Source organism: Salmo trutta, chromosome 13 (genome assembly GCF_901001165.1).
Source record: "Salmo trutta chromosome 13, fSalTru1.1, whole genome shotgun sequence".
Taxonomy (NCBI): domain Eukaryota; kingdom Metazoa; phylum Chordata; class Actinopteri; order Salmoniformes; family Salmonidae; genus Salmo; species Salmo trutta.
The window spans coordinates 86,534,715-86,559,743 of NC_042969.1; the positions used below are offsets into that span (position 1 = coordinate 86,534,715).

General features: G+C 44.9%; 2 protein-coding genes across 3 annotated transcripts; one reads left to right on the forward strand and one right to left on the reverse strand.

Annotated features, from left to right (window-relative positions):
* Positions 1-2,561: 2,561 nt before the first annotated feature.
* Positions 2,562-14,733, reverse strand: LOC115206674 (BTB/POZ domain-containing adapter for CUL3-mediated RhoA degradation protein 2). Of its 2 annotated transcripts, XM_029773868.1 has the most exons (8): positions 14,510-14,733; positions 13,199-13,364; positions 13,093-13,156; positions 12,698-12,886; positions 12,250-12,419; positions 4,935-5,071; positions 4,550-4,745; positions 2,562-4,310 (listed from the first exon to the last, which is right to left on the reverse strand). In XM_029773868.1, the coding sequence occupies exons 2-8, from the start codon at positions 13,250-13,252 to the stop codon at positions 4,062-4,064; spliced, it is 1,059 nt and encodes a 352-aa protein (XP_029629728.1). In that variant the 5' UTR covers positions 13,253-13,364; positions 14,510-14,733; the 3' UTR covers positions 2,562-4,061. The 2 variants fall into 2 exon arrangements, with proteins under 2 accessions (XP_029629728.1, XP_029629726.1); XM_029773866.1 differs by having other exon boundaries at positions 13,093-13,364.
* Positions 14,734-16,375: 1,642 nt separating this feature from the next.
* Positions 16,376-23,480, forward strand: LOC115206675 (intraflagellar transport protein 20 homolog). The gene is made up of 5 exons (XM_029773869.1): positions 16,376-16,477; positions 19,728-19,898; positions 20,166-20,251; positions 20,592-20,695; positions 22,477-23,480. The coding sequence occupies exons 2-5, from the start codon at positions 19,772-19,774 to the stop codon at positions 22,556-22,558; spliced, it is 399 nt and encodes a 132-aa protein (XP_029629729.1). The 5' UTR covers positions 16,376-16,477; positions 19,728-19,771; the 3' UTR covers positions 22,559-23,480.
* The last annotated feature ends 1,549 nt before the right edge of the window (positions 23,481-25,029 follow it).

Consider the following 25,029-nt stretch of genomic DNA (forward strand, 5'->3'; position numbering starts at 1 on the left):
CCAGAGCCATGCCCGTCGCTTCACTCCACTGGTTCCGGAGCCATGCCCGTCGCTTCACTCCACTGGTTCCGGAGCCATGCCCGTCGCTTCGCTCCACTGGTTCCGGAACCACGCCCGTCGCTTCGCTCCACTGGTTTCCGGAACCACGCCCGTCGCTTCGCTCCACTGGTTTCCGGAACCACGCCCGTCGCTTCGCTCCACTGGTTTCCGGAACCACGCCCGTCGCTTCGCTCCACTGGTTTCCGGAACCACGCCCGTCGCTTCGCTCCACTGGTTTCCGGAGCCACGCCCGTCGCTTCACTCCACTGGTTCCGGAGCCACGCCCGTCGCTTCACTCCACTGGTTCCGGAGCCACGCCCGTCGCTTCACTCCACTGGTTCCGGAGCCACGCCCGTCGCTTCACTCCACTGGTTCCGGAGCCATGCCCGTCGCTTCACTCCACTGGTTCCGGAGCCATGCCCGTCGCTTCACTCCACTGGTTCCGGAGCCATGCCCGTCGCTTCACTCCACTGGTTCCGGAGCCATGCCCGTCGCTTCACTCCACTGGTTCCGGAACCATGCCCTTCACTCCACTGGTTCCGGAACCATGCCCTTCACTCCACTGGTTCCGGAGCCATGCCCGTCGCTTCACTCCACTGGTTCCAGAACCACGCCCGTCGCTTCACTCCACTGGTTCCAGAACCATGCCCTTCACTCCACTGGTTCCAGAACCACGCCCGTCGCTTCACTCCACTGGTTCCAGAACCATACCTGTCGATTCCAGAACCATCGATTCCAGAACCATTCCTGCTTCCCTCCACTGTCCAAGTGGAATATGGAGAGATGTTTCATGAGCTGAAATAAAAGATCCCAGAAATCTTCCATTCGCACAAAAAGCATATTCCTCTCAAGTTGTGTGCACAAATTAGTTTACATCCCGGAAAGTGAGCTGCAGAAATGGCCACAAGAGCTGTTGCCAGAGAATCGAATGTTAAATTCTCTACCATAAGCCGCATCCAACATCCTTTCAGAGAATTTTGCAGTACGTCCAACATTGTGTAACCACGCCAGCCCAGGAACTCCACATCCGGCTTCTTCAGCAGCAGGATCGTCTGAAACCAGCCACCCGGACAGCTGATGAAACGGTCCATAGGATGAGTAGCAGAGGGAGCAGCTAGCTGACTTGTGGTGGCTATTCAGCTGCCTGATGGCCTGAAGGTAGAAACTATTGGCTAGTCTCTCAGTTTTTGCCATGATGCTCCTGCACTGGCCGTGTCTGAGTGATCGAAGCAGGAAGAACAGGGGGGTGTTTAACGGGGTCCCTGATGATCTTCTTGGCCTTCCTGAGACATCTGGTGTTGTAGGTGTCCTGGAGGGCAGGCAGTGTGCATCCAATGGTGCGTTTCGGCCCTCTGAAGAGCCTTGTGGTCCACGGTGGAGTTGCCGTACCAGGCTGCGATGCAGCACGACAGTATGCTCTCGACGGTGCTCCTGTAGAACACTGAGGGGCCCCTCTGGGACAGGCCGAATTTCTTCAGCATCCTGATGTTGAAGAGTCGTTGTGGTGCCTTTCTTCACCGCGGTGTCCGTGTGTTTAGACCATTTCAGCTTCTCTGAGACGTGTACCCCGAGGAATTTGAAGTTATTGACCATCTCCACGGCGGCCCCGTTGATGTGGATGGGGGCGTGTCCAGCCTAGTTCCTCCTGAAGTCCACAATGAGCTCCTTTGTTTTGGTAACGTTGAGGGCGAGGTTGTTTACCTGGCACCATGCAGTCAGAGTTCCTACCTCCTCCCAGTAGGCTGTCTCGTCATTGTTGGTGATCAGGCCTACGACTGTCGTGTTGTCAGCGAACTTGATGATGGAGTTGAAACTGTGAGAGGACACGTAGTCGTGCCTGAGTGAGGAAGCAACGAGAGCGAGGAAGCAATTCTGCTCAGCAGCACAGTGAAGCCTGTCGTTAGATTCTGGGTTAAACTTGGAACATTGTTATACTAGAGACATGATACATCAGGAGTAATACTATAGTATCTGAGGAGTGATAGAGACTGGTTTTTAAATCACAAGTTAATGGTCATCTATAGGAGCCAGATGGCTTTGGAATGTGCTGGGTAGACGGGAGGAAGTTACAGGATCGCTATAGGTGATACGGGTGGAGATCTTTGGATTAGGCATCAAGGGGGTTGAAGGTCAGGTCACCTTAAAGGGAGAAGGAACAGTTATTAACCCCATCACTTCCTCTTCCTGTCGAACCATAAAAGATGTAAGGGTTGGAGAGGAGAGGAGGAGTGCATCCTAAATTGGAGTAAAAAAATAAATTAAAAAAATACACACACACACACACACACACACACACACACACACATAGATATATACACACACACACATAGATATATACACACACACACACACACACACACACACACACACACACACTTGTGTTGGTGGAAACATGTTTTGTCTAACGCAGCTGTATTGATCCTCTAGGAAGAATAAACTTGGTTAAGCTTTCATAGTGTCCGTAGAGTTTTATACTCTGAGAATTAGAACCTAACACTGTTACACAAAGACTGGGATATTTGTTGTATTATTATTATTTGAAACGTTTTTATTATGGAAAACCAAGTGAAAAATAAAAGGAATAAAGATTCAACTGCATTAAAAACACAAGAGGCTCTTAAGTTTTAAGAGGAAATGTCTTCGAGTGAATACTTGATTAAAATTGTTAATAAGCACGATCTGCCATTCATTAACCTCGTCCCCAGGGGCTACAGCACAAAGCATTGGGCCGGCAGTATCTGGTGACGAGATGAACGATTCATAGACGGTCGCTGAATGTGTCCCCCCTCATGTTCATTTCATCGAAAGTCTTTGGCATGATTATATGTCAAAATGTGATATGAGAAACTCTCAAAACTATAAATATACACTCTAAAAAAAAAAAAACTTAAAAAAATTCGCTGTCTTCCCGGTCTAGTCATAGAAGGCGATAGGGCTATAATAGCTGATTTTTAATCTATAACTTGTCACACAATGCCAAAAAACAAAAAAAGTCTATAGCTGTATAATAAATGAACCTGTCTCTAACAGTTTGGTGGATTCCTATTCGTGGTCTTGGAGACCTATCTGATATGTGATTGGCTGCTGAAGTGATGACAGTATAGGACTGTCTCAAATGGCACCCTATATAGATCCCCACAATACCCATAAAACCTAGCGGTCAAAACAGGGAAATGGTTCCAATCGTATTTCCACCATTTATTTTCCCCCTCATAGGAGAGTTTAGAAACACTTAAAATAAGGGGCTGTGTTTCATGTAGACTTACCCTGGCGTGACGTTTTGATGATCTCTCTCTCTCTCTCTCTCTCTCTCTCTCTCTCAAGGTGACTTACCAATATAGTCGCCTGTATTTACCCATACTTCGACACTCTGTAGTGCACTACATTTGGACCCTGGTCAAAAGTAGTGCACAATACAGGAAATAGAATGCAGCCTATATTATCTGAATAAAAACTCATGTGTTCCATTCTAGACCGAGGTATAACACGGAGGTCGTCATTTCGATTGATTGAACACAGATTTGATTGTGTTGAAGAAGGAGAGTTCTATATAAATTTAGAAAAGGAGAAATAGCGTAAGCATCTCAACGTTTTAAAAATCATGAGTTGTCCATCGACAAAAAAATCTGTCAGGCACCAGGGTGATGCTGCATGGCAGCCATTTTGTGCCTAAGGCCATATTCGTGGCCAACAATAACAGTGCCTCAGCGGTGGGTGTAGTGAATGAGTGAAGAGACAGCGGGGAGCCAGTTTCCTCTCTCTTGCACCCTTTTCCCTACATAAAAAGGCACTACTTTTGACCAGTGCCATATGGGCATAGGATGGGGAATAGGGCACCATTTGCGAGCCATCACTCACTCTCACCAAGGACTGCAGTAGAAGCAATTGGTGCTGATAAGTTTGATGAATCATCCGACCAATTTTTTTTTTGGAGGCTCTCTGAGATGTGACTGACCAGGAGATGGGAAGTTGAGGATTCGAAATTGTAGTGCGCTTCATAGTGCGCCATTTGAGACGTATCCTTAGTGTCCCAGCGGCCTGTCGTCGTAGGTGCTGTACCTCTTGACGTGGATGCGACGCACGCGCTCCCTAAGGTCCGCCCCCGAATGGGTGGGACCTTCTTCCTCCTCGCTGTGAGAACCACAGTGAGCGTGGCTATGGGCGTGGCGACGGCGTGTAGCCTCCAATAAGGTGTCGTCAGGGACAGGAAGTGTCTCGTAGAGCAGAGCGTTCAGGGTCTCTTCGTAGATCCTGGCCTCCGGGAACTCCACCTGGGATAGAGAGACGGACGGACAGGGCCAACATTAAGATTAGCTGCAGGGCAAAAGTAGTGTGTGTGTGTTTCTGTGTGTGTGTGTGTGTTTCTGTGTGTGTGTGTGTGTGTGTGTGTGTGTGTTTCTGTGTGTGTGTGTGTGTGTGTGTGTGTGTGTGTGTGTGTGTTTTTCTGTGTGTGTGTGTTTCTGTGTGTGTGTGTGTGTGTGTGTGTGTGTGTGTGAAACCCCTAACCAACCTTGGTCTGTTTTTTCTCTGTGGCGTAAACTATGGATGTGCAGCAGACCTCTGCCAGCTTGCGTCCCTGTCCGTAGAACGACCAGCAACAGATCTCGTCACCGATCACGTCCTTGATGAAGAGAACACGGCCGTTGTAGCTCAGAGACAGCTTGTCAAACATCTCAATGTTCTTCAACAGGTTGTCGTCTGAGTTACTGTGGAGGAATTACAAACCCACGGGTCAAGTGGTACAGTAAGTATTTCATTGTCAACACAGTACATGATGAGTATTTTAGAGGCCCTCACTAAGCACTTACCAACAGTCATTAACTAGTATTGACTCTCCAAACAACAGAACCAGCATAGGGCTGCCATTTTGTAAGGCACTTGACTTGTAGTAGTACCTTGTATAGGAGTACTTGTTGTTGCTTCGGTTGTACAGCAGCTTCACTACAGGCTTGGTGCAGGCCTGGATCAGTCTCATCTCCTCCTTGGCAGAGGTGACCACAGGGATTACACACAGAGACAGCTCCTTTTGCTCCTGTTACAGTACACAGTAGACACCCTGTTACAGTACACAGTACACAGCAGACACCCTGTTACAGTACACAGTACACAGCAGACACCCTGTTACAGTACACAGCAGACACCCTGTTACAGTACACAGCAGACACCCTGTTACAGTACACAGCAGACACCACAGGCAGCCCGTTACAGTACACAGCAGACACCCTGTTACAGTACACGGCAGACACCACAGGCAGCCCGTTACAGTACAGGGCAGACACCACAGGCAGCCCGTTACAGTACACTGCAGACACCACAGGCAGCCCGTTACAGTACACAGCAGACACCACAGGCAGCCCGTTACAGTACACGGCAGACACCACAGGCAGCCCGTTACAGTACACGGCAGACACCACAGGCAGCCCGTTACAGTACACGGCAGACACCACAGGCAGCCCGTTACAGTACACAGCAGACACTACAGGCAGCCCATTACAGTACACGGCAGACACCACAGGCAGCCCGTTACAGTACACGGCAGACACAACAGGCAGCCCATTACAGTACACAGCAGACACCCTGTTACAGTACACAGCAGACACCACAGGCAGCCCGTTACAGTACACAGCAGACACCACAGGCAGCCCGTTACAGTACGTAGAGAGAAAAAGGACCAGAAGCAGTCTAAACAATGCCAAGTTCCACTCTCACTGGCTCTGTGCTGCTGAACAATACAAAAGGCTTTGTGTCAGGACATATACTATGTCTCGGGTCAATGCCATTTCAACAACTCAGTGAGGTCAGAAGGCCAGGTTAGGTACAAGTTATTTTATTGATTGAAGCATGTTCACAGAATTGGAATGGACCGGAACTTAACCCTCAACCCCTACATATAAGGAGATTAAACATTGTTGTAACTAGGGTTGGGCTGTATCCAGACTTCCATACCATGCCATCCCAGGATATATGACATTCCTGGTAGTGCACACAAGGGGGCGCAATGTTTTGGGGTTTTTCAAACATCATTTTTTTGTTGTTGCCTAAAACATAAATAAAAAAAACGGACCCAAATGATAACAAGTACTAAGGCATTCTCATAGCGGATGCTAATGAGCGCATGCAAACATTTACTTCTAGGATAGACAACCCAGCTCATAAAGTTTTAAAAAACGCAGTTTGCAGCACCCAATAAAACAAATATTAGGTAGCAGGTATCTTAATCCAGGAGGAGATTGTGTGCTGCAAGCTAACGTTAGCCAATTAGCTAACATTAGCAAAACCCTGCTGGAGAGAATTTAGCACATCTTAGATAGTTAACTTAATAATAGTTCTAAGCTATATTAATGGCAAACAGTAGAAGAGTAACTTTATCACCTCACAAAGCTCCCAAAGATTATTATAACTAAGATAAACCACAGCCTGTCGTTTCCAATGGGAACAAATGAGTCTTAGTGGGCAGAGCCAAGCAAGGAAGTGGGCAGAGCCAAGCAAGGAAGTGGGCAGAGCCAAGCAAGGAAGTGGGCAGAGCCAAGCAAGGAAGTGGGCAGAGCCAAGCAAGGAAGTGGGCAGAGCCAAGCATGAGCTAGCAAGATCTTATTTAGTGCATTCTAGCATACATTTGAATATTTAGCGTTAGGGAAACGCCTACTCTGTGAAGTGCGCGTGAGCATTAACTCATCAAATCACCTTTGCACTTCTAAACAATGCAATTTTTTAAAAACTTTTACAAAGACTAAAAAAAGTCTACAATAAAAACTTTGTCCACTGTGTTCGTAACAGATATTAGCTTTTTGGAACAGAAAATTGCATTGAGATTAAATGTTTCATTGATGAGAAAATTTGCAGAATGTTGGCCAAAATTCATCCACGCTAACTAAATGCTAACAAGCGCATTGAACATTTTTTAAGATTTCTGACCTGAACTAATACAAGTATACCAGAGGAGGCTGCTGTGGGGAGGACTATACATAATAATGGCTGGAACGGAGCGAACGGAACGGATACCAATCCACTGATTCCAATCCAGCCATTACCACAAGCCCGTCCTCCACAATTAAAGGTGCCACCAACCTCCTGTCAAGTATACAACTACCTCAAAAATGCTACTCACAGTTTGCTGCACCCCCAAAAACGAATATTAGCCAGCAAGGCTCTTAGTCCAGGAAGGGATTCTCTACAGTTACCAAGCGAATGGTTGATTTTTGAAGATGCTAACCCCCTTAAAAGGTAACTAGATACTTAATTAAACCAAATGCACAACTGCAGAGCATTTAGCACATTTTAGACAGTTAACTTAGTTACAGTGGGGGAAAAAAGTATTTGATCACCGGCTGATTTTGTACATTTGCCCACTGACAAAGAAATGATCAGTCTATAATTTTAATGGTAGGTTTATTTGAACAGTGAGAGACAGAATAACAACAGAAAAACCCATGTCAAAAATGTTATAAATTGATTTGCATTTTAATGAGGGAAATAAGTATTTGACCCCCTCTGAATCAGAAAGATTTCTGGCTCCCAGGTGTCTTTTATACAGGTAACAAGCTGAGATTAGGAGCACACTCTTAAAGGGAGTGCTCCTAATCTCAGTTTTGTTACCTGTATAAAAGACACCTGTCCACAGAAGCAATCAATCAGATTCCAAACTCTCCACCATGGCCAAGACCAAAGAGCTCTCCAAGGATGTCAGGGACAAGATTGTTGACCTACACAAGGCTGGAATGGGCTACAAGACCGTCGCCAAGCAGCTTGGTGAGATGGTGACAACAGTTGGTGCGATTATTCGCAAATGGAAGAAACACAAAAGAACTGTCAATCTCCCTCGGCCTGGGGCTCCATGCAAGATCTCACCTCGTGGAGTTGCAATTATCATGAGAACGGTGAGGAATCAGCCCAGAACTACACGGGAGGATCTTGTCAATGATCTCAAGGCAGCTGGGACCATAGTCACCAAGAAAACAATTGGTAACACACTACGCCGTGAAGGACTGAAATCCTGCAGCGCCCGCAAGGTCCCCCTGCTCAAGAAAGCACATATACATGCCGGTCTGAAGTTTGCCAATAAATATCTGAATGATTCAGAGGACAACTGGTGAAAGTGTTGTGGTCAGATGAGACCAAAATGGAGCTCTTTGGAATCAATTCAACTTGCAGTGTTTGGAGGAGGAGGAATGCTGCCTATGACCCCAAGAACACCATCTCCACCGTCAAACATGGAGGTGGAAACATTATGCTTTGGGGGTGTTTTTCTGCTAAGGGGACAGGACAACTTCACCGCATCAAAGGGACGATGGACGGGGCCATGTACCGTCAAATCTTGGGTGAGAACCTCCTTCCCTCAGCCAGGGCATTGAAAATGGGTCGTGGATGGGTATTCCAGCATGACATTGACCCAAAACACACGGCCAAGGCAACAAAGGAGTGGCTCAAGAAGAAGCACATTAAGGTCCTGGAGTGGCCTAGCCAGTCTCCAGACCTTAATCCCATAGAAAATCTGTGGAGGGAGCTGAAGGTTCGAGCTGCCAAACGTCAGCCTCAAAACCTTAATGACTTGGAGAAGATCTGCAAAGAGGAGTGGGACAAAATCCCTCCTGAGATGTGTGCAAACCTGGTGGCCAACTACAAGAAACGTCTGACCTCTGTGATTGCCAACAAGGGTTCTGCCACCAAGTACTAAGTCATGTTTTGCAGAGGGGGTCAAATACTTATTTCCCTCATTAAAATGCAAATCATTTTATAACATTTTTGACATGCGTTTTCTGGATTTTTTGTTGTTATTCTGTCTCTCACTGTTCAAATAAACCTACCATTAAATTTATAGACTGATCATTTCTTTGTCAGTGGGCAGACGTAAAAAATCAGCAGGGGATCAATTACTTTTTCCCCCTCACTGTATAAGATATCTAGCTGGTAAACATTTAGTTGTGAATTCCATAGTGTTCATTTCATCACCCGGAGCATGCTGCATGACAGAGAGTGACTCACAAGGCTCCGGCTTCTCATCATTGTGTGTCACTACCGGTAAGCTTCATAAATGTGACGCAATGTTCTTTAGTGTCTAACGTTTTGAACAAGTTGACTGCAGGTATTAACTTAAGTAGTTTTAAAAAGATTAAAATATATATAAAAAAAGAATTAAGAAAATCATTTAAAATGGTATTGAAAAACCATCCTGTGGACTTTTCCAAATACAAATAATTTAAAATAGTTTAAACTTGTATTTACTAAACTACCACAAGTGTAGAGCATATTACATCAAACGTTGTAAAAAAATGTAAAGCATCTCTGAGGTTGAGCAAATCTCTCTTATAAAGCTCTATCATTTCAGTCTTAAAATTGCTCAAAGATTAATTCATAAATCTCTGAGCAGTAAATTCCAATCTGAAAATGGACTACACTTCATTCATAAACTGTTGAGTGACATCCCCTATCTGTCACAAAAAAAAAAGGGGACATGACATAAATGAAAGCCAGAGGGGTTTTTAAATTCAACGTGGCATTGATTCAAGACTCCTCAGCATAGATGAGGTAAAAAGGTCAATGGAACGCAGACCGTGGGGGATAGAGGAAAGATGCCGGATTCGTGGATATTTGTCAAAACCGTCACGATTTATGTATTGTAACAGGCCTACAATGTGGTAACTGAAGTCCGATTTGAATATATTTGGCTGTTTTCACTGCACAACATTTAGAAGTTGTCCCTTTTCCAGGTTTAAAAAGAAGCGACAGCTAAATGCTAACTCCCGTTGGTACAAGCTGGTAGCATAGCTAGCATACAGAAATCGGTGGTGGTAGTCAGTCATTGTTAACTGTAATGCCGTTGGTTGGTGACGATGACAAAACATATTGTTGGGGTTGACATCCATACAAACATTATACTCCGATTTTTTTTCCCCTCAACAGCGTGAAAAACACAGAAACATTAGCTTAAATGAAGGCTAATTTAGGCTGGGAGGGGGCAAGGAAGAGATTCGGGATCTTTCCCCCCCCCATGTGTTTCCATGGCATTTCCATTGTTTTGGTCGGGTTCGATTGATCTCATTACCGCATGTGTCGCTGTCACCGGTCACCATGGAGACAGCAGAATCTCCCCAGTAGAACCTTGGCTAGTCCAAATACTGAATGCCAGGCATTCCAATGACATCACTCTGACACAGCCTGCATCCTAAATGGAACCCTATTGCCAATATAGTGCACTAGCGTCCCTGGTCAAACGTAATGCACTACATAGGGAATAGGGTGCCATTTGAGACGCAAACACATTATACCCACTGCCACTAGGGTTGTGACGGTCATGGAATTTTGGAGGATTGATTGTCCAGCCAAATGACAGTGGGTCCCTGTTCGAACAGCAAAAAATAATACAAATAAATAAAAAATATTTACTTTTTTTATTTTTAGATGCCCATTGTCTCCTTTGCTCCCAACTACGTATGCTGCCATATAAATAGAATGATTAGAACAGGCATCCCCATTCAAGTCAATGGTGGCGCAATGGTGACCTTCATTGTAAATAAGAATTTGTTCTTAACTGACTTGCCTAGTTGACTAAAAAGGTTAATATGGAGTTGGCTGCTACAGCAGCCTCCACTCTTCTGGGAAGGCTTTCCACTAGATGTTGGAACATTGCTGAGGTGACTTGTTTCCATTCAGCCACAAGAGCATTAGTGAGGTCGGGCACTGATGTTGGGAGATCAGACCTGGCTCATTCCAATTCATCCCAAAGGTGTTTGATGGGGTTGAGGTCAGAGCTCTGTGCAGGCCATTCAAGTTCTTCCACACCGATCTCAAACAATCCATTTCTGTAAGGGCCTCGCTTTGTACACGGGGGCATTGTCATGCTGAAACAGGAAATGGCCGTCCCCAAACTGTTGACAAAGTTGGAAGCACAGAATAATCTACAATATCATTGTATGCTGTAGTGTTAAGATTTCCCTTCACTGAAACTAAGGGGCCTGAACCATGAAAAACAGCCCCAGACCATTATTCCTCCTCCACCAAACTTTACAGTTGGCACTATGCATTATGGGCAGGTAGCGTTCTTCTGGTATCCACCAAACCCAGATTCATCCGTTGGACTGCCAGATGGTGAACTGGTGATTCATCACTCCAGAGAACGGAGTGACCAATGGCGATGAGTTTTACACTACCCCAGTCGATGTTTGGCATTGCGCATGGTGATCTTAGACTTGTGGCGGCTGCTCTGCCATGGAAACCCATTTCAATAAGCTTGCAACGAACAGACTTTGCTACCGGAGGCAGTTTGGAACTCGGTAGTGAGTGTTGCAACCGAGAACAGACAACTTTTATGTGCTTCAGCACTTGGCGGTCCCGTTCTGTGAGCTTGTGTGGCCTACCACTTCGTGGCTGAGCCGTTGTTTCTCCTAGACATTTCCACTTCGCAATAACAGAACTTACAGTTGACCGGGGAAGCTCTAGCAGGGCAGAAACGAAACAAACTGACTTGAAATGTTATCCTATGACAGTGCCACGTTGAAAGTCACTGAGCTCTTCAGTAAGACCGTTCTACTGTCAATGTTTGTCTATGGAGATTGCATGGCTGTGTGCTCGATTTAATACACCTGTCCGCAACGGGTGTGGCTGAAATAGCCGAATCCACAAATTTCAAGGGGCGTCCACATACTTTTGTATTTATAGTATATGTGCTATGATTTGTCGATTCAACTCAAATGACATTACTGCTGATGCATTGTGGGGGGGCATCAGCATTGAACAAAAAACATTTAATCCCATTGTTAAGAGTCCACCTTAGGGCCGAAACAGACTCAACTAGACTCCCGTCTTCAATCAGCTGTTCATTCCACAAAACAATTTTATTTTCACGACAGTCTTCATCCATAACCATCAGTTAAATGATAATTGTGTTAGCCCTAACTGCCACTTATAGTAAACAAACAATACTGTTGTCCTTCAGCCACTAACAGAGTAGACACACTGGTTAAAGCAATTATCACAACACGATGAAGCAACGTGTGGAGCGAATGTCATGTTCAAGTCGGCATGACCAAAACAGCAGCAAACACACATTACAGTAGAGTCTGTTGACTTCATGCACAAATTTAGGATCTAGCAAAGCTGCAGGTTGGAACACACAGCCTGCACCCTAAGCACTCTATTCCCTATGTAGTGCCATAATTTTGTCCAGAGTCCTATGGGCCATTTGTGGCACACGTCTCTCTCTGTGTCACTGACCTGCAGGCCTCCCTGGCACAGCTCCACCAGACCCTGGATCAGGTAATACTTGGCCTCTGCCAACAGCTCCAGAACCCCCTGCCTGCCGGGGGGTAAGGAGACCGCTTCCTCCCGCAGGTACGTCAGGATGGAGCCAAAGTGCTTCCCACAACGATCTATCAGGATCCAGCCTGGAAAGGGCCATGCAAGGCAAGTGAAAGGCAACGGTCAATTTCGGTCAGATTTCTAGATTAGTGTATTTCCGTGCATCTTTTTGATGATGTGCCTGCCATAGAACCTGTACATCTAAATGGTATTTCTAATCATTGCTGATGATTGTTGCTTTAGCCACCTGTTCCATTCTGAAGTCTATATTAGACTAAGTAGAGTTTCCTCTATGTTTCTGATCCATAAGAGTGACAGGGAACTCAGCTATTTTGTAAATTGTTAATTGACAAGTCTTTCTTACCATCTCTGTCAATGAAGACCTCCTTCCTGCCACTGAACATGGCCTTCAGCATGGAGTCCTGCCTGGTGAGCACCTGCAGCGTGGTGTAGAATAGGGTCCCCCCTACGTTTAGACGCACATACTTGTTACCCAGGCCCAACGCTGCTCTGTAACTGCACGTCTTGGACTTGGGACACACCATGTGGGAGGCTGGGGAATGGTCGATAATAGGATGGAAATGTCTCTTTGGCATCACCATACAATAATATAAAAGATATCATACACATAACAACAACAACAAAAAACAGTCAGCCTAGCACACTGTACAGCCTATATAAAACTGTACAGCCTATATGAATGAATGTGCCAATTTTATAACAGACCACTGCTCTTATTGCCCACTGTTCCATATATACCTTCATAGGGAGGTCTAATGGCCTGGGAGCCAGTGGAGATGGCCTGGGAGCCAGTGGAGATGGCCTGGGAGCCAGTGGAGATGGCCTGGGAGCCAGTGGAGATGGCCTGGGTCTGGAGGCATAGCCGGTGCAGGGGGAGCTGGCAGCTGTCCCCGGACATGTCCCTCTGAAGGTAGATGACCACCCTGCAGACGGAGGTCTTGATGTCCCCCGCCGTGGTGAGAGCTACTGGGGGGGCCGCCACAGCCTCTCACTGGCCCTGCAGATCATACCTGGTGGAGGGGAGGCAATAGAAAACCACTGCTTTCTTTAGGCCTTGCTCTCAAAGCCCTGGCCTCTGTTGAGATGACAGACTAACAAGGTCCTTCTGAAAGGACTGAAATCTGAAACCTTCAAATGTATAGTCATTGACTGAAATTAGACCAGAGTTGGCCCAACGCGATCATACATAAACACCAATAGTCGAGAACATTGTGAACACAATGGCTGGAGGAAGCCACCCACCCAATCACTATCCTCCTCTCTATTTCCCTTTCCCCTAGCATGGAATGTGGCTGGGCCCACTATGCATGTCCATTACATTTACATTTTAGTCATTTAGCAGACAGAGCGACTTACAGTAGTGAATGCATACATTTCATTTCATACATTTTTTTTCTTCTCCGTACTGCCCCCCCGTGGGAATCGAACCCACAACCCTGGCGTTGCAAACACCATGCTCTTACCAACTGAGCCACTGGGAAGGCCATGTCCATCTTCATACAATAAACAAACTGTCTTATTTGGGAGAATGTCCCCAAAAACGTTGCATACCAGGGGAAGAGAGAGAGAGAGTCTCTGGGGAACTTAGGTGCAGCAGTGTAATTCAAACCAGCACGGGAAATTGTGTTTTCATATCAATCCATTCCACATATTATGGTTACTACTATAAAAATACAATGTCGTGTATGTTCATAACGGTCATGGCATAAGTCCTAATAAGTAGTCGCATTAGAGATTACTGCAATAAGTATACAACGTCTGTACGTATAATTATGAGATGAAGCTAACTAGCAACATGCCATAAAGGTTGAGTCACAAATTGTATTTCAACTTGCTACCTAAAGTTAGCTGTGCTGGCTTGCTAGCTAAGCTACTGGCTAACTTACTGTTGTTAGCCATTTATAATCCGTCTAATAAAAAAATATATATATATAAAAATATCTGTCTAAGCACAAATTCAAGATCATTGAGACGAACTTAAAAATGACCTTGTCCTAGTGTTTAATAACTAGCTAACGTTAGCTGGCAAACCTAACTTGATAAGATAAAGCGTGAAATGTGTTTCTTACGGACTTTCTCCTTTGCCACCCCGACAAAAGCTAGCTGAAGAAGATAAGCTAAACTGAGCTAGGTAGTATATTATCTAGATACTCACCCACGCCGTCTTTCTCTAGGGGTAATTCTTTTTTTGGCTGAACAGTTCAGTACATTATAAGCTATGTAAATGTAGCTATGAAACCTAGAATACGCCAACTACAATTGTAAATATTCACAAGGCAACGACGTTAAATAACTATCACCAACTATAGAAAAGTTGACTACTACAAATAATTATTCTTCTTCGATATAAAGTTTAAACGGCGGATGGCATCTAGTACATGTTGCATTACCGCCACCTACTAGACTGGAGTACAACTCCTTTATAATTAGCTTGAAAAAATAAATACCCTACCATCTAACACTACACTCACAAAAATTATTTATAAAAATATAAAACCACCCTATTCCACTATTTAAATCTATGTAGTCCTCCCTCAGGCCAACAACCTGAAAGGATGGGACATCACCACTTAACACACCCTGTAACTCTTCTGATGTCAAGTCTCACACACCCAAATACCTCTCTGCAGCTGCCACCACAACCTCAAATTTATGCAATTTACATTCCATCCCTGCAGTACAGTAGATAACCACTTCTATAACTGCTACAAATCCAATCTCACTGAAGTATATATATAACTTGTTGGCCTCTCCCTCTGTACTGGTACAGATCTACCACTCCTCTCAGGATCCCTCCCCCTTGACCCATCTTCCTCTACTTTCTTCACTGCCTCAGCATATGACAACTTGTGCACAACTCTAACCCTGGAAACCTCAACCTGCCTCTCTCGCACGGGACGTTTCTGATCCCCAGCCCCATGGGCACCCATACAATTAACATATACAACTGCTTTCCCCAATGCTACACATTCCTTTGTCTAATGCTCTTCTGCACATTTCTCACACCTAGGAACCTCCCTCTTACACACTGCTGCCACATGACTATAAGCTTGACACCTGTAACAACGTAATGTATTCGGCACAAAAGCTCGTACAGGATAACTTCAATATCCTAACATCACTTTGCAGGGAAAAGACTCAACATCAAAACAGACAACTCTTCTGTTTCACCACTCACACCACCCTGTCTGCGTTACACCAAACAACGAGCAGCACAAACACCGGGAATCTTCCTCTTCACTTGGTCAACTTTTACCGCTACCCCAGTAATCACTCCTTTCAATGGCTCCCTTTTCTTGAGACCAAACCAATTAACATTGTTGCCCCCATTTGTTTATCACGGAGCACCTTCTCCCTCTAACCAGCAGAAACACAAACAATTATCACAAGACCACTGTTTTCACCCACCCTGAAACCACAAATGGATCAGCCAAAAGGCAAGGGTCCACTTTTCTCAAAAACTTCACTCCTACTGTCACAGACTCCACACCTAACACCTCGGATACTTCGCCCTCATTCACTTCCATTTCTCCTCCCGTCTTCAGATCACTCTGCTTACACTTTCTACCATTCTTCTTTAATACACCATCTTACATTTTTTTCCGCTATTTTTAACCTACTCAAGCTCACCGTCTTCCTCCCTCCCTCTCTCTCTTAGACCTCCTCTGCCTCTCTTTTTTCCCTCCATTCCTCCTCCGTATTCTAAGTATACGTCTCCTTATGTTAATACTGCACATCTTTTGACATAACGTTGCATCTAGTTCCTTGCCTTCTCAAGGGACACCATTTAACCGGCTGTCACAATCTCCGTACAATCAGTGCATCCAACTTATAAAGCAGCTGTTTCGTTTTGATGTTCTTCTTCATCAAAAGCTACCGCGACGCTTTTCCATTTTAAACAAACGCGCTCTTCCAACCACCATCCACCGCGGTCTAGCTTGATACCCTTTCCCGCAACACGACGAGTTTTACTACAAATAACGCTTGTGTACTACAATTCCCATCAAGCACTCATCCTCCCTACCGGAAGTTACACTAGTTGGTCAAACACAACTGTTCCCTGGCAGCCGAAGTGTTCTGTGGATTATATGCCACGTTGATATTACGTTTAAATACATTTAAGGTAAGTGAATTACTGATTTTAAGAGGTTTTTTCCCCCACTTGTAAACAATAATAATTAGACGTTTGTACAGATTGTAGTTAGCAACTCATGCTCGGCTAATAGCTGGTCAGCTAAATGCTACCTAGCTCTGCTACTGGCCTCTGCTATCTATTTTTCCCACAACAGGACAGTCCGATAAGGGCATCAGGGCAAGCTGTGAGATAGCCAGCTAACGTTAATTAGCTATCAAGATAGCAAGCTAAGTAGCATGACCTCACTGAAGAACCGGCGTTGGCTAGCTAACGTTAACCTAGCTACATAATATTGTAGCAGCTGGTCTAGTACTGATTAACGGTTATTGCATGTGTGCCAACTAATTCGTAACTAATTGATATCAGATATGTTGCTATTGATTAGTCAAAGGTCACAGAATGAAATAGTATGTTTTTGTTATTGTAAACTATATTTTCCTAACAGGCATTCTCTCTTGTCACCTACTCCTCGCGTTTACTAATGTAGCAACGGTCATAAATTGTTAAACGGTTAAAAAAAACATTTGTGAATAAATGCAAAAGTTGGGCAATGGATGAAGATACTCCAAACTTTTAGAATATTTATATTCCATTAGATATTTACTGAATTATAGCACATTTTACTGGCACGGACAAATCATGAATGTTCAGGGATTTTGGTGGGAATTCAGGTATTTCATTTATTGTACGATTTCACTTTCTTTATTAGAATGCACTCATATTTTCTTAGTGTATCAGTGTTTTCACCTTTTGACCTTTTTGTGTTAAAATAAAGACAGTTACAGTGCATTTGGAAAGTATTCAGACCCCTTGCATTTTCCACCTTTTGTTATATAACCTTACTCTGAAATAGATTAAATAATTTTTTTCCCCCTCATCAATCTACACACAATACCCCATAATTGTTTGGACACGATTTGGAAAGGCACACACCACTCTGTATAAGGTTCCACAGTTGACAGTGCATGTCAGATAAAAAAAAAAAAAAACAAGCCACTAGGTCGAAGGAATTGTCCATAGAGCTCCGAGACAGGATTGTGTCGAGGCACAGATCTGGGGAAGGGTACCAAAAAATGTCTGCAGCATTGAAGGTCCCCAAGAACACCGTGGCCTCCATTCTTAAATGGAAGACTTTGGAACCACCAATACTCTTCCTAGAGCTGGCTGCCTGGCCAAACTGAGCAATCGGGGGAGAAGGGCCTTGGTCAGGGAGGTGACCAAGAACCTGATGGTCACTCTGACAGAGCAGAGTTCCTCTGTGAAGATGGAAGAACCTTCCAGAAGGTCAACCATCCCTGCAGCACTCCACCAATTAGGTCTTCATGGTAGAGTGGCCAGACTGAAGCCACTCCTCAGTAAAAAGCACATGACAGCCCGTTTTGAGTTTGCCAAAAGGCACCTAAAGGAATCTCAGACCATGAGAAACAAGATTCTCTGGTCTGATGAAACCAAGATTGAACTATTTGTCCTGAATGCCAAGCATCACATCTGGAGGAAACGTGGCATCATCCCTACGGTGAAGCATGGTGGTGGCAGCATCATGATGTGGGGATGTTTTTCAGTGGCAGGGACTGGGAGAGTAGTCAGGATCGAGGGAAAGATGAACGGAGCGAAGTACAGAGAGATCCTTTATGAAAACCTGCTCCAGACCGTTCAGGACCTTAGACTGAGGTGATGATTCACCTTCCAACAGGACAATGACCCTAAGCACACAGCCAAGACAACACAGGAGTGGCTTCAGGACAAGTCTTTGAATGTCCTTGAGTGGCCCAGCCAGAGCCCGGACTTGAACCTGATTGAACCTCTCTGGAGAGACCTGAAAATAGCTTTGAAGCAACACTCCTCATCCAACCTGACAGCGCTTGAGAGGATCTGCAGAGAAGAATGGCAGAAACTCCCCAAATACAGGTGTGCCAAGCTTGTAGCGTCATACCCAAGAAGGCTCGAGGCTGTAGTCGCTGCCAAAGGTGCTTCAACAAAGTACTGAGTAAAGGGTCTGAATACTTATGTAAAAGTTATATATATTTTTTTAAATAATTTAGCATAAATAACTAAACCTCTTTTTTGCTTTGTAATTATGGGATGTTGTGTGTAGATTGATGGGGGAGGACTATTTAATCCATTTTAGAATAAGGCTGTAGCGTAACAATGTGGAAAAAGTAAAGGGGTCAGAATACTTTCCGAATGCACTGTATGTGCCTCATTTGCATAAATACACCCGGTGTATTTGCATATATGAATAAGTTAACATAAAGGGGCGGAACAGGGCTGCAACAATCAAACGCTTTGTTTTTGTCTAGACAACGTGCACTCACCTGCGCTTTCTAGACAGCCTCATTAATTACTGTTGTGTGGCTTCGTTTATTAGGATCCCCATTAGCTAATGCCCATGCAGTTATAGACAAGAACAACATAAGATATCACATTAAAATGAGTTGGAAAGATGCCTAGAGACAACAAATACTGTTTACACACTATTCATATTTACATATTGTTATATAGATTACAGTTAAATTAGATCTTTGGAAAGAGGAGAGGTGCTGTAACAATGTTTATTGAAGTTGCTTTAATTTCAGGGCATCTCATTTGTAAACATTTAAACTGGATTAAATTAGTACTTTTTTTTTTTATTCCTCAAAAGAACACACATCTTTTATTCTTTCTCAAATAAAATGTTATTGGTCGCATACAAAGCAGATGGTATTGCAGTTGTAGCGAAATGCCTGTGATGTAAATGTTTAGGCGGTGCGTTTTTTTTAAATCCCTGACAAAGCTTAAGCCTTCTCATAGAATCAACGGAAAGACAATGTATCCCCGTTGAGTTTCATTTCGGGTGTGTTTTGACAGGTCATTACAAACCATTTCCGCGGTCGTAACGTTAACTGGAAAACATGACAAGAGTATGGAGTCGCATGAGTGAAATATGAAAGCGTTCAATTTTAGTGACAAGATGTTGTACCCCTCCGACACAGGAAATGGATGTCTGAAAAAATATATATCCTCAGGTGGGCGGGGCATATGCATTACTATACTAATGTGACACACCTGACCCAAAATAACACAAATCCCCAAGTTATCTTTCACCTATTCCGCCCTCTTAGATCAGTGCAGATTATCGAGAGATGAGAACAGGAAACTTCTTTTAGACTATATTGGGATGCAGGATAAAATAAAATGGTTAAATAAACTTAAACATCCCATATAATCCATGGTGTTAAAGCAGTTGTTTTTTTCCCAGCCCCCTAATCTATAACCCAGCTCTTGGGGACAGGTCTTGTGGCCATGGCGAAAGACCCGTTGGCTGAAGCTGGTCTTCATTTTGATGAACTCTACAAGCTGCGGGTTCTGGAACCAGAGGTGGACCAGAAGACCAGGGAGCTTAAGGAAGAGTGTGAAGACTTTGTTGACAGTAAGAGCAGTCCATTATCTTCTGATTTGTGTCCCAAATGGCACCATATTCCCTATATAGTGTGCCCTGGGCAAAAAGTAGTGCCCAGGGAATAGGGTGCAGTTTGGTATGGACGACTGTGGTTCTGTAATTTGCATAGAATATTGTTTTGTAAAGATCAGTGGAGATGTCCACTCACATCTCTTCCAAATGTTAAAACTGTTTTCTTCAAATGTTGTTGACCGCATAGGGTTTTTACAAACTTTTGTGCATTCATTCAATACCCAGAAATGGGCCAGTTTCAGAAGATAGTAGGGGGTCTCATCGAGCTGGTGGATGATTTGGCAAAAGAGGCAGAGACAGAGAAGATGAAGGTAAGGGTCTGCGTTGGCTCTTAAGTGTTGTGAGTTTCTTAGTCCATCTTTACAGGGCTCAGACACACACACACACACACACACACACACCGATATTAGCTACTTGTTGTCCACTCCTTCAGTAAATTGGTTTCAACGTGTCAGTCAGATCAACGTGTCCGCTGGCACTAAAATCTGCCTATTTTTGCAAGCAATCTCAGGTTGAAAACAAAACAGTGGACTTTGACTGCTATCTAGCTAGGCCACTAAGTATACCTGTTGCACTTTTCTGTGGGAATGACCTGAGGACATCTTATCTGGGTAAACAACCTACTGCTGCACTGCCTCCTCCTTCTCCCAGGCTATTGGAGCCAGGAACCTATTGAAGTCTGTGGCTAAGCAGAGGGAGGCCCAGCAACAGCAGCTCCAGGCCCTGATAGCAGAGAAGATGATGCAGCTAGAGAGGTAAGAAGACTTAAAAAAAAATAAAAAAAAATTCACCTCAAAAGGCACAAGAAAGATGATTGACACCCACCATATCAGATTGTTCTGAAATCGTTTTTTTGTTGTTAGAAACAGATTAGTATTCCTGAAACATTTTATTATGTTGAAATATAATTTGATGTCTGAGAAATTAAGGTAATTGATTGCAACCAAATTGGTATTTTTTTATTTTATTTCTAGGATTCATATCACAGGTTGTTGGTGGAACCTTAATTGTGGAGGAGGGGTTCCCCCACTGATTCATATAATGTTAAATAAATATAGTACGTAACATACGATTTGGAATACAATTCTTTGTAAGCATGAGTAAGACACTCCCACCCCAACAACCAGTATACAGTATCAGTTCTTAATGTCTGACATGGAGATGCTGCTTGTATTATTGTTTCTTCATACTATGTAATGCATTCCCAAAGTTGGATTCCTTATTTCTTACTCAGTGACAGGAAGAAGTCTGGTCTAAATCAGATGTTTGGTACTATTTTTGTTTAATATTATGTGAATCCTATAAATTAAAAGGGACAATTTTTGGTGGGAGTCAATTAGCTTAATTTCTTAGGTCAAATACAATTTCAACAAAATAATGTTTCAGGAATGCTAATCTTATCTGTTTTTTAACTACAGAAATTTTCTGAAATGACATGGAATGACCCTGTAGCATGGTCCCAGATCTGTTTGTGCTTTTGCCCACTCCATTGTCAAGCCAAACATGTTTGGGAATGACAATTCCATATGGTGTTGGCAAGAGAGCAGAAACGGACTGGCACCCAGGCTAAGAAGACTGAGCCGATTGTGTTTTTCTTATTCCATCTTGTTCTGAGAACAGCTCTGCCTCAAGGCAGAAACGAACGTGATTGGCCTCCCGAGTGGCACAAGGCACTGCATCACAGCTAGCTGTGCCACCAGAGATTCTGGGTTCGAGTCCAGGCTCTGTCGCAGCAGCCGCGACCGGGAGACGCATGGGGCGGCGCACAATTGGCCCAGCGTCGTCCGGGTTAGGGGAGGGTTTGGCCTGCAGGGTTGTCCTTGTCCCGTCGCGCACTAGCAACTCCTGTGGCGGGCCGGGCGCAGTGCACGCTGACACGGTCGACAGGTATACAGTGTTTCCTCCGACGCATTGGTGCGGCTGGCTTCCGGGTTAAGTGGGTATTGTGTTAAGAAGCAGTGCGGCTTGGTTGGGTCGTGTTTCGGAGGACGCACGGCTCTCGACCTTCGCCTCTCCCGAGTCCGTACGGGAGTTGCAGCGATGAGACAAGACAAACTACCAATTTGGCTACCACGAAATAGGGGAGAAAAAGGGGTAAAAGAAAAAGACATAATAAAAAAATAACAAATGAACGTCATTGGGGAAATGTATTAGGGAAGAAATGCAAGACGTGTGAAATCAATAATGATGAGAATCTAGTCAGTCAGTGTCTCATTCTCAAGGGTTGGCCTTAAAGCCGGTCGGTTATTTAGTCGGCCGGTCGGTCGGTTATTTAGTCGGCCGGTCGGTCGGTTATTTAGTCGGCCGGTCGGTCGGTTATTTGGTCGGCCGGTCGGTCGGTTATTTGGTCGGCCGGTCGGTCGGTTATTTGGTCGGCCGGTCGGTTATTTAGTCGGTCGGCCGGTCGGTTATTTAGTCGGTCGGCCGGTCGGTTATTTAGTCGGTCGGTTATTTAGTCGGTCGGCCGGTCGGTTATTTAGTCGGTTATTTAGTCAGTCACCTGGGTTTTAATTAAGTTTTGTTTAATCTATTCCAGGTATCGTATCGAGTATGAAGCTCTCTCCAAAGTGGAGGCTGAGCAGAATGAGTTCATTGACCAGTTCATTCTGCAGAAATAAGGAGCGTGTTGAAGGCCTGCGGTATTAGTGTGCGTTTGTGTGACCATGTTTCCAGGGTGCCTGTATTGTTTTCTATGGGTGATATCCACTACACTATGGGTTCACGCGAATCGCTCATCTGAACACAACTTCTCTTACACCCCACACAAGCAATCCAAAACTGCTCCAACTAAAACGGACACGTTTTTGCTTAGACAGCCAGACGGACTACATGCAAAGTTAGAAGTAACTTGTCACCTGTCTTTTACAGCAAAACATGTTTTTTCACTAGCAGGTGTATGAAGTGACAACCCTCCTTCCCAGTTATACATTTTATTTAACATTTTATTTAGCATTTTAAGTGTTGAACGCTTGAATGTAATTAGAACCTGAGGCTTTATAGTCATCATACCTTTCACACCACTACAGTACGTCAGGCAAGCAAATGGGGAAGAAAGATATTTATATACAAAGGAATGGATTTACTATGTATAGATTGTTTTCCATTTGTAGAAAAGGCAAACGGTTAAGTAAGGTATTTGCATGTTACTGTAAATAATTTCATGATTTTGAGGGGGGGGGGGGGAATCATTTATTTGTTGCTGTGTGTTGACTGTACACCCCCCCCCCCCCCGTTGTCATCTTAACTCTGTTTGTTTACATGTGAGGTACGAATACGCTGTGTTCGTATTTTAACTGATCATTTCACCATTTCACCACCAGAACATTTTCCCTCAGGTGCCTTATTGGAATTTCAGGCCAGATTTATAACCAAACACTAAGTACATTCGAAAAGTATATTAATCGTTTTATGTTTACAGTATATATCCAGAAATGTACAAAAATTCTCATATTCTGCATTCATCTAATCTATGTTAAACGTTAATAGACCTACGTCATCAATAGATGAGGTATACTTGAATAAAAAGGATATTTTGATTCTCTTGGTGTCAACATTCTTGACCATTTGCTCATCAGTGTGCAGATTATCAAACATTTAAATTCTTATGAAGAATGTTTAACATAACCTTGATATTTTTCTTGGCTTAAAATGTACCAATTGATAATTCATCACTTGAGAAGGGGGGGAAAAAATCACTCTGAACATGTGTACTATAGTCTAGATTAGAGGGATTATTGCCTGGATGGATAGACAGTGGGGTCATACTTTGAGATTGGCCATCAGACTAGTAATCCACCTGTACTGGCCATCAGACTAGTAATCCACCTGTACTGGCCATCAGACTAGTAATCCACCTGTACTGGCCATCAGACTAGTAATCCACCTGTACTGGCCATCAGACTAGTAATCCACCTGTACTGGCCATCAGACTAGTAATCCACCTGTACTGGCCATCAGACTAGTAATCCACCTGTACTGGCCATCAGACTAGTAATCCACCTGTACTGGCCATCAGACTAGTAATCCACCTGTACTGGCCATCAGACTAGTAATCCACCTGTACTGGCCATCAGACTAGTAATCCACCTGTACTGGCCATCAGACTAGTAATCCACCTGTACTGGCCATCAGACTAGTAATCCACCTGTACTGGCCATCAGACTAGTAATCCACCTGTACTGGCCATCAGACTAGTAATCCACCTGTACTGGCCATCAGACTAGTAATATGTAAGTGTCTCATTTCCCCATCCTTGGCCTTAACTGAGTCATTTCCCCATCCTTGGCCTTAACTGAGTCATTTCCTCCCTGAGTGTTGTAAGCTGATCTGAAGAGCATTGTGAGCAACAGCATCAGAGCATAGATGACTGCCAGGGTGTAATGCTCTTTCTGGGTCTGGGGACCAGGGTGGGGCTCCGTTGGGAAGGGGTAGTAGAGGATGGGGACCAGGGCGGTGGCTCCGTGGGGGAGGGGTAGTAGAGGATGGGGACCAGGGCGGTGGCTCCGTGGGGAGGGGTAGTAGAGGATGGGGACCAGGGCGGTGGCTCCGTGGGGAAGGGGTAGTAGAGGATGGGGACCAGGGCGGTGGCTCCGTGGGGAAGGGGTAGTAGAGGATGGGGACCAGGGCGGTGGCTCCGTGGGGAAGGGGTAGTAGAGGATGGGGACCAGGGCGGTGGCTCCGTGGGGAAGGGGTAGTAGAGGATGGGGACCAGGGCGGTGGCTCCGTGGGGAAGGGGTAGTAGAGGATGGGGACCAGGGCGGTGGCTCCGTGGGGAAGGGGTAGTAGAGGATGGGGACCAGGGCGGTGGCTCCGTGGGGAAGGGGTAGTAGAGGATGGGGACCAGGGCGGTGGCTCCGTGGGGAAGGGGTAGTAGAGGATGGGGACCAGGGCGGTGGCTCCGTGGGGAAGGGGTAGTAGAGGATGGGGACCAGGGCGGTGGCTCCGTGGGGAAGGGGTAGTAGAGGATGGGGACCAGGGGGGGGCTCCGGTGGGGAGGGGTAGTAGAGGATGGGGACCAGGGCGGTGGCTCCGTGGGGAAGGGGTAGTAGAGGATGGGGACCAGGGCGGTGGCTCCGTGGGGAAGGGGTAG

Coding starts and splice junctions, on each gene's coding strand:
- LOC115206674 (XM_029773866.1), bottom strand. CDS start 13,252: ATGTCCGGGGACAGCTGCCAGCTCCCCCTGCACCGGCTATGCCTCCAG. Junction 12,420..12,697: donor GGTCTTCATTGACAGAGATG/GTAAGAAAGACT, acceptor GGCCCTTTCCAG/GCTGGATCCTGATAGATCGT. Junction 5,072..12,249: donor TGTGCCAGGGAGGCCTGCAG/GTCAGTGACACA, acceptor GTACTGTAACAG/GAGCAAAAGGAGCTGTCTCT.
- LOC115206675 (XM_029773869.1), top strand. CDS start 19,772: ATGGCGAAAGACCCGTTGGCTGAAGCTGGTCTTCATTTTGATGAACTC. Junction 19,899..20,165: donor GTGTGAAGACTTTGTTGACA/GTAAGAGCAGTC, acceptor TTCAATACCCAG/AAATGGGCCAGTTTCAGAAG. Junction 20,696..22,476: donor AAGATGATGCAGCTAGAGAG/GTAAGAAGACTT, acceptor AATCTATTCCAG/GTATCGTATCGAGTATGAAG.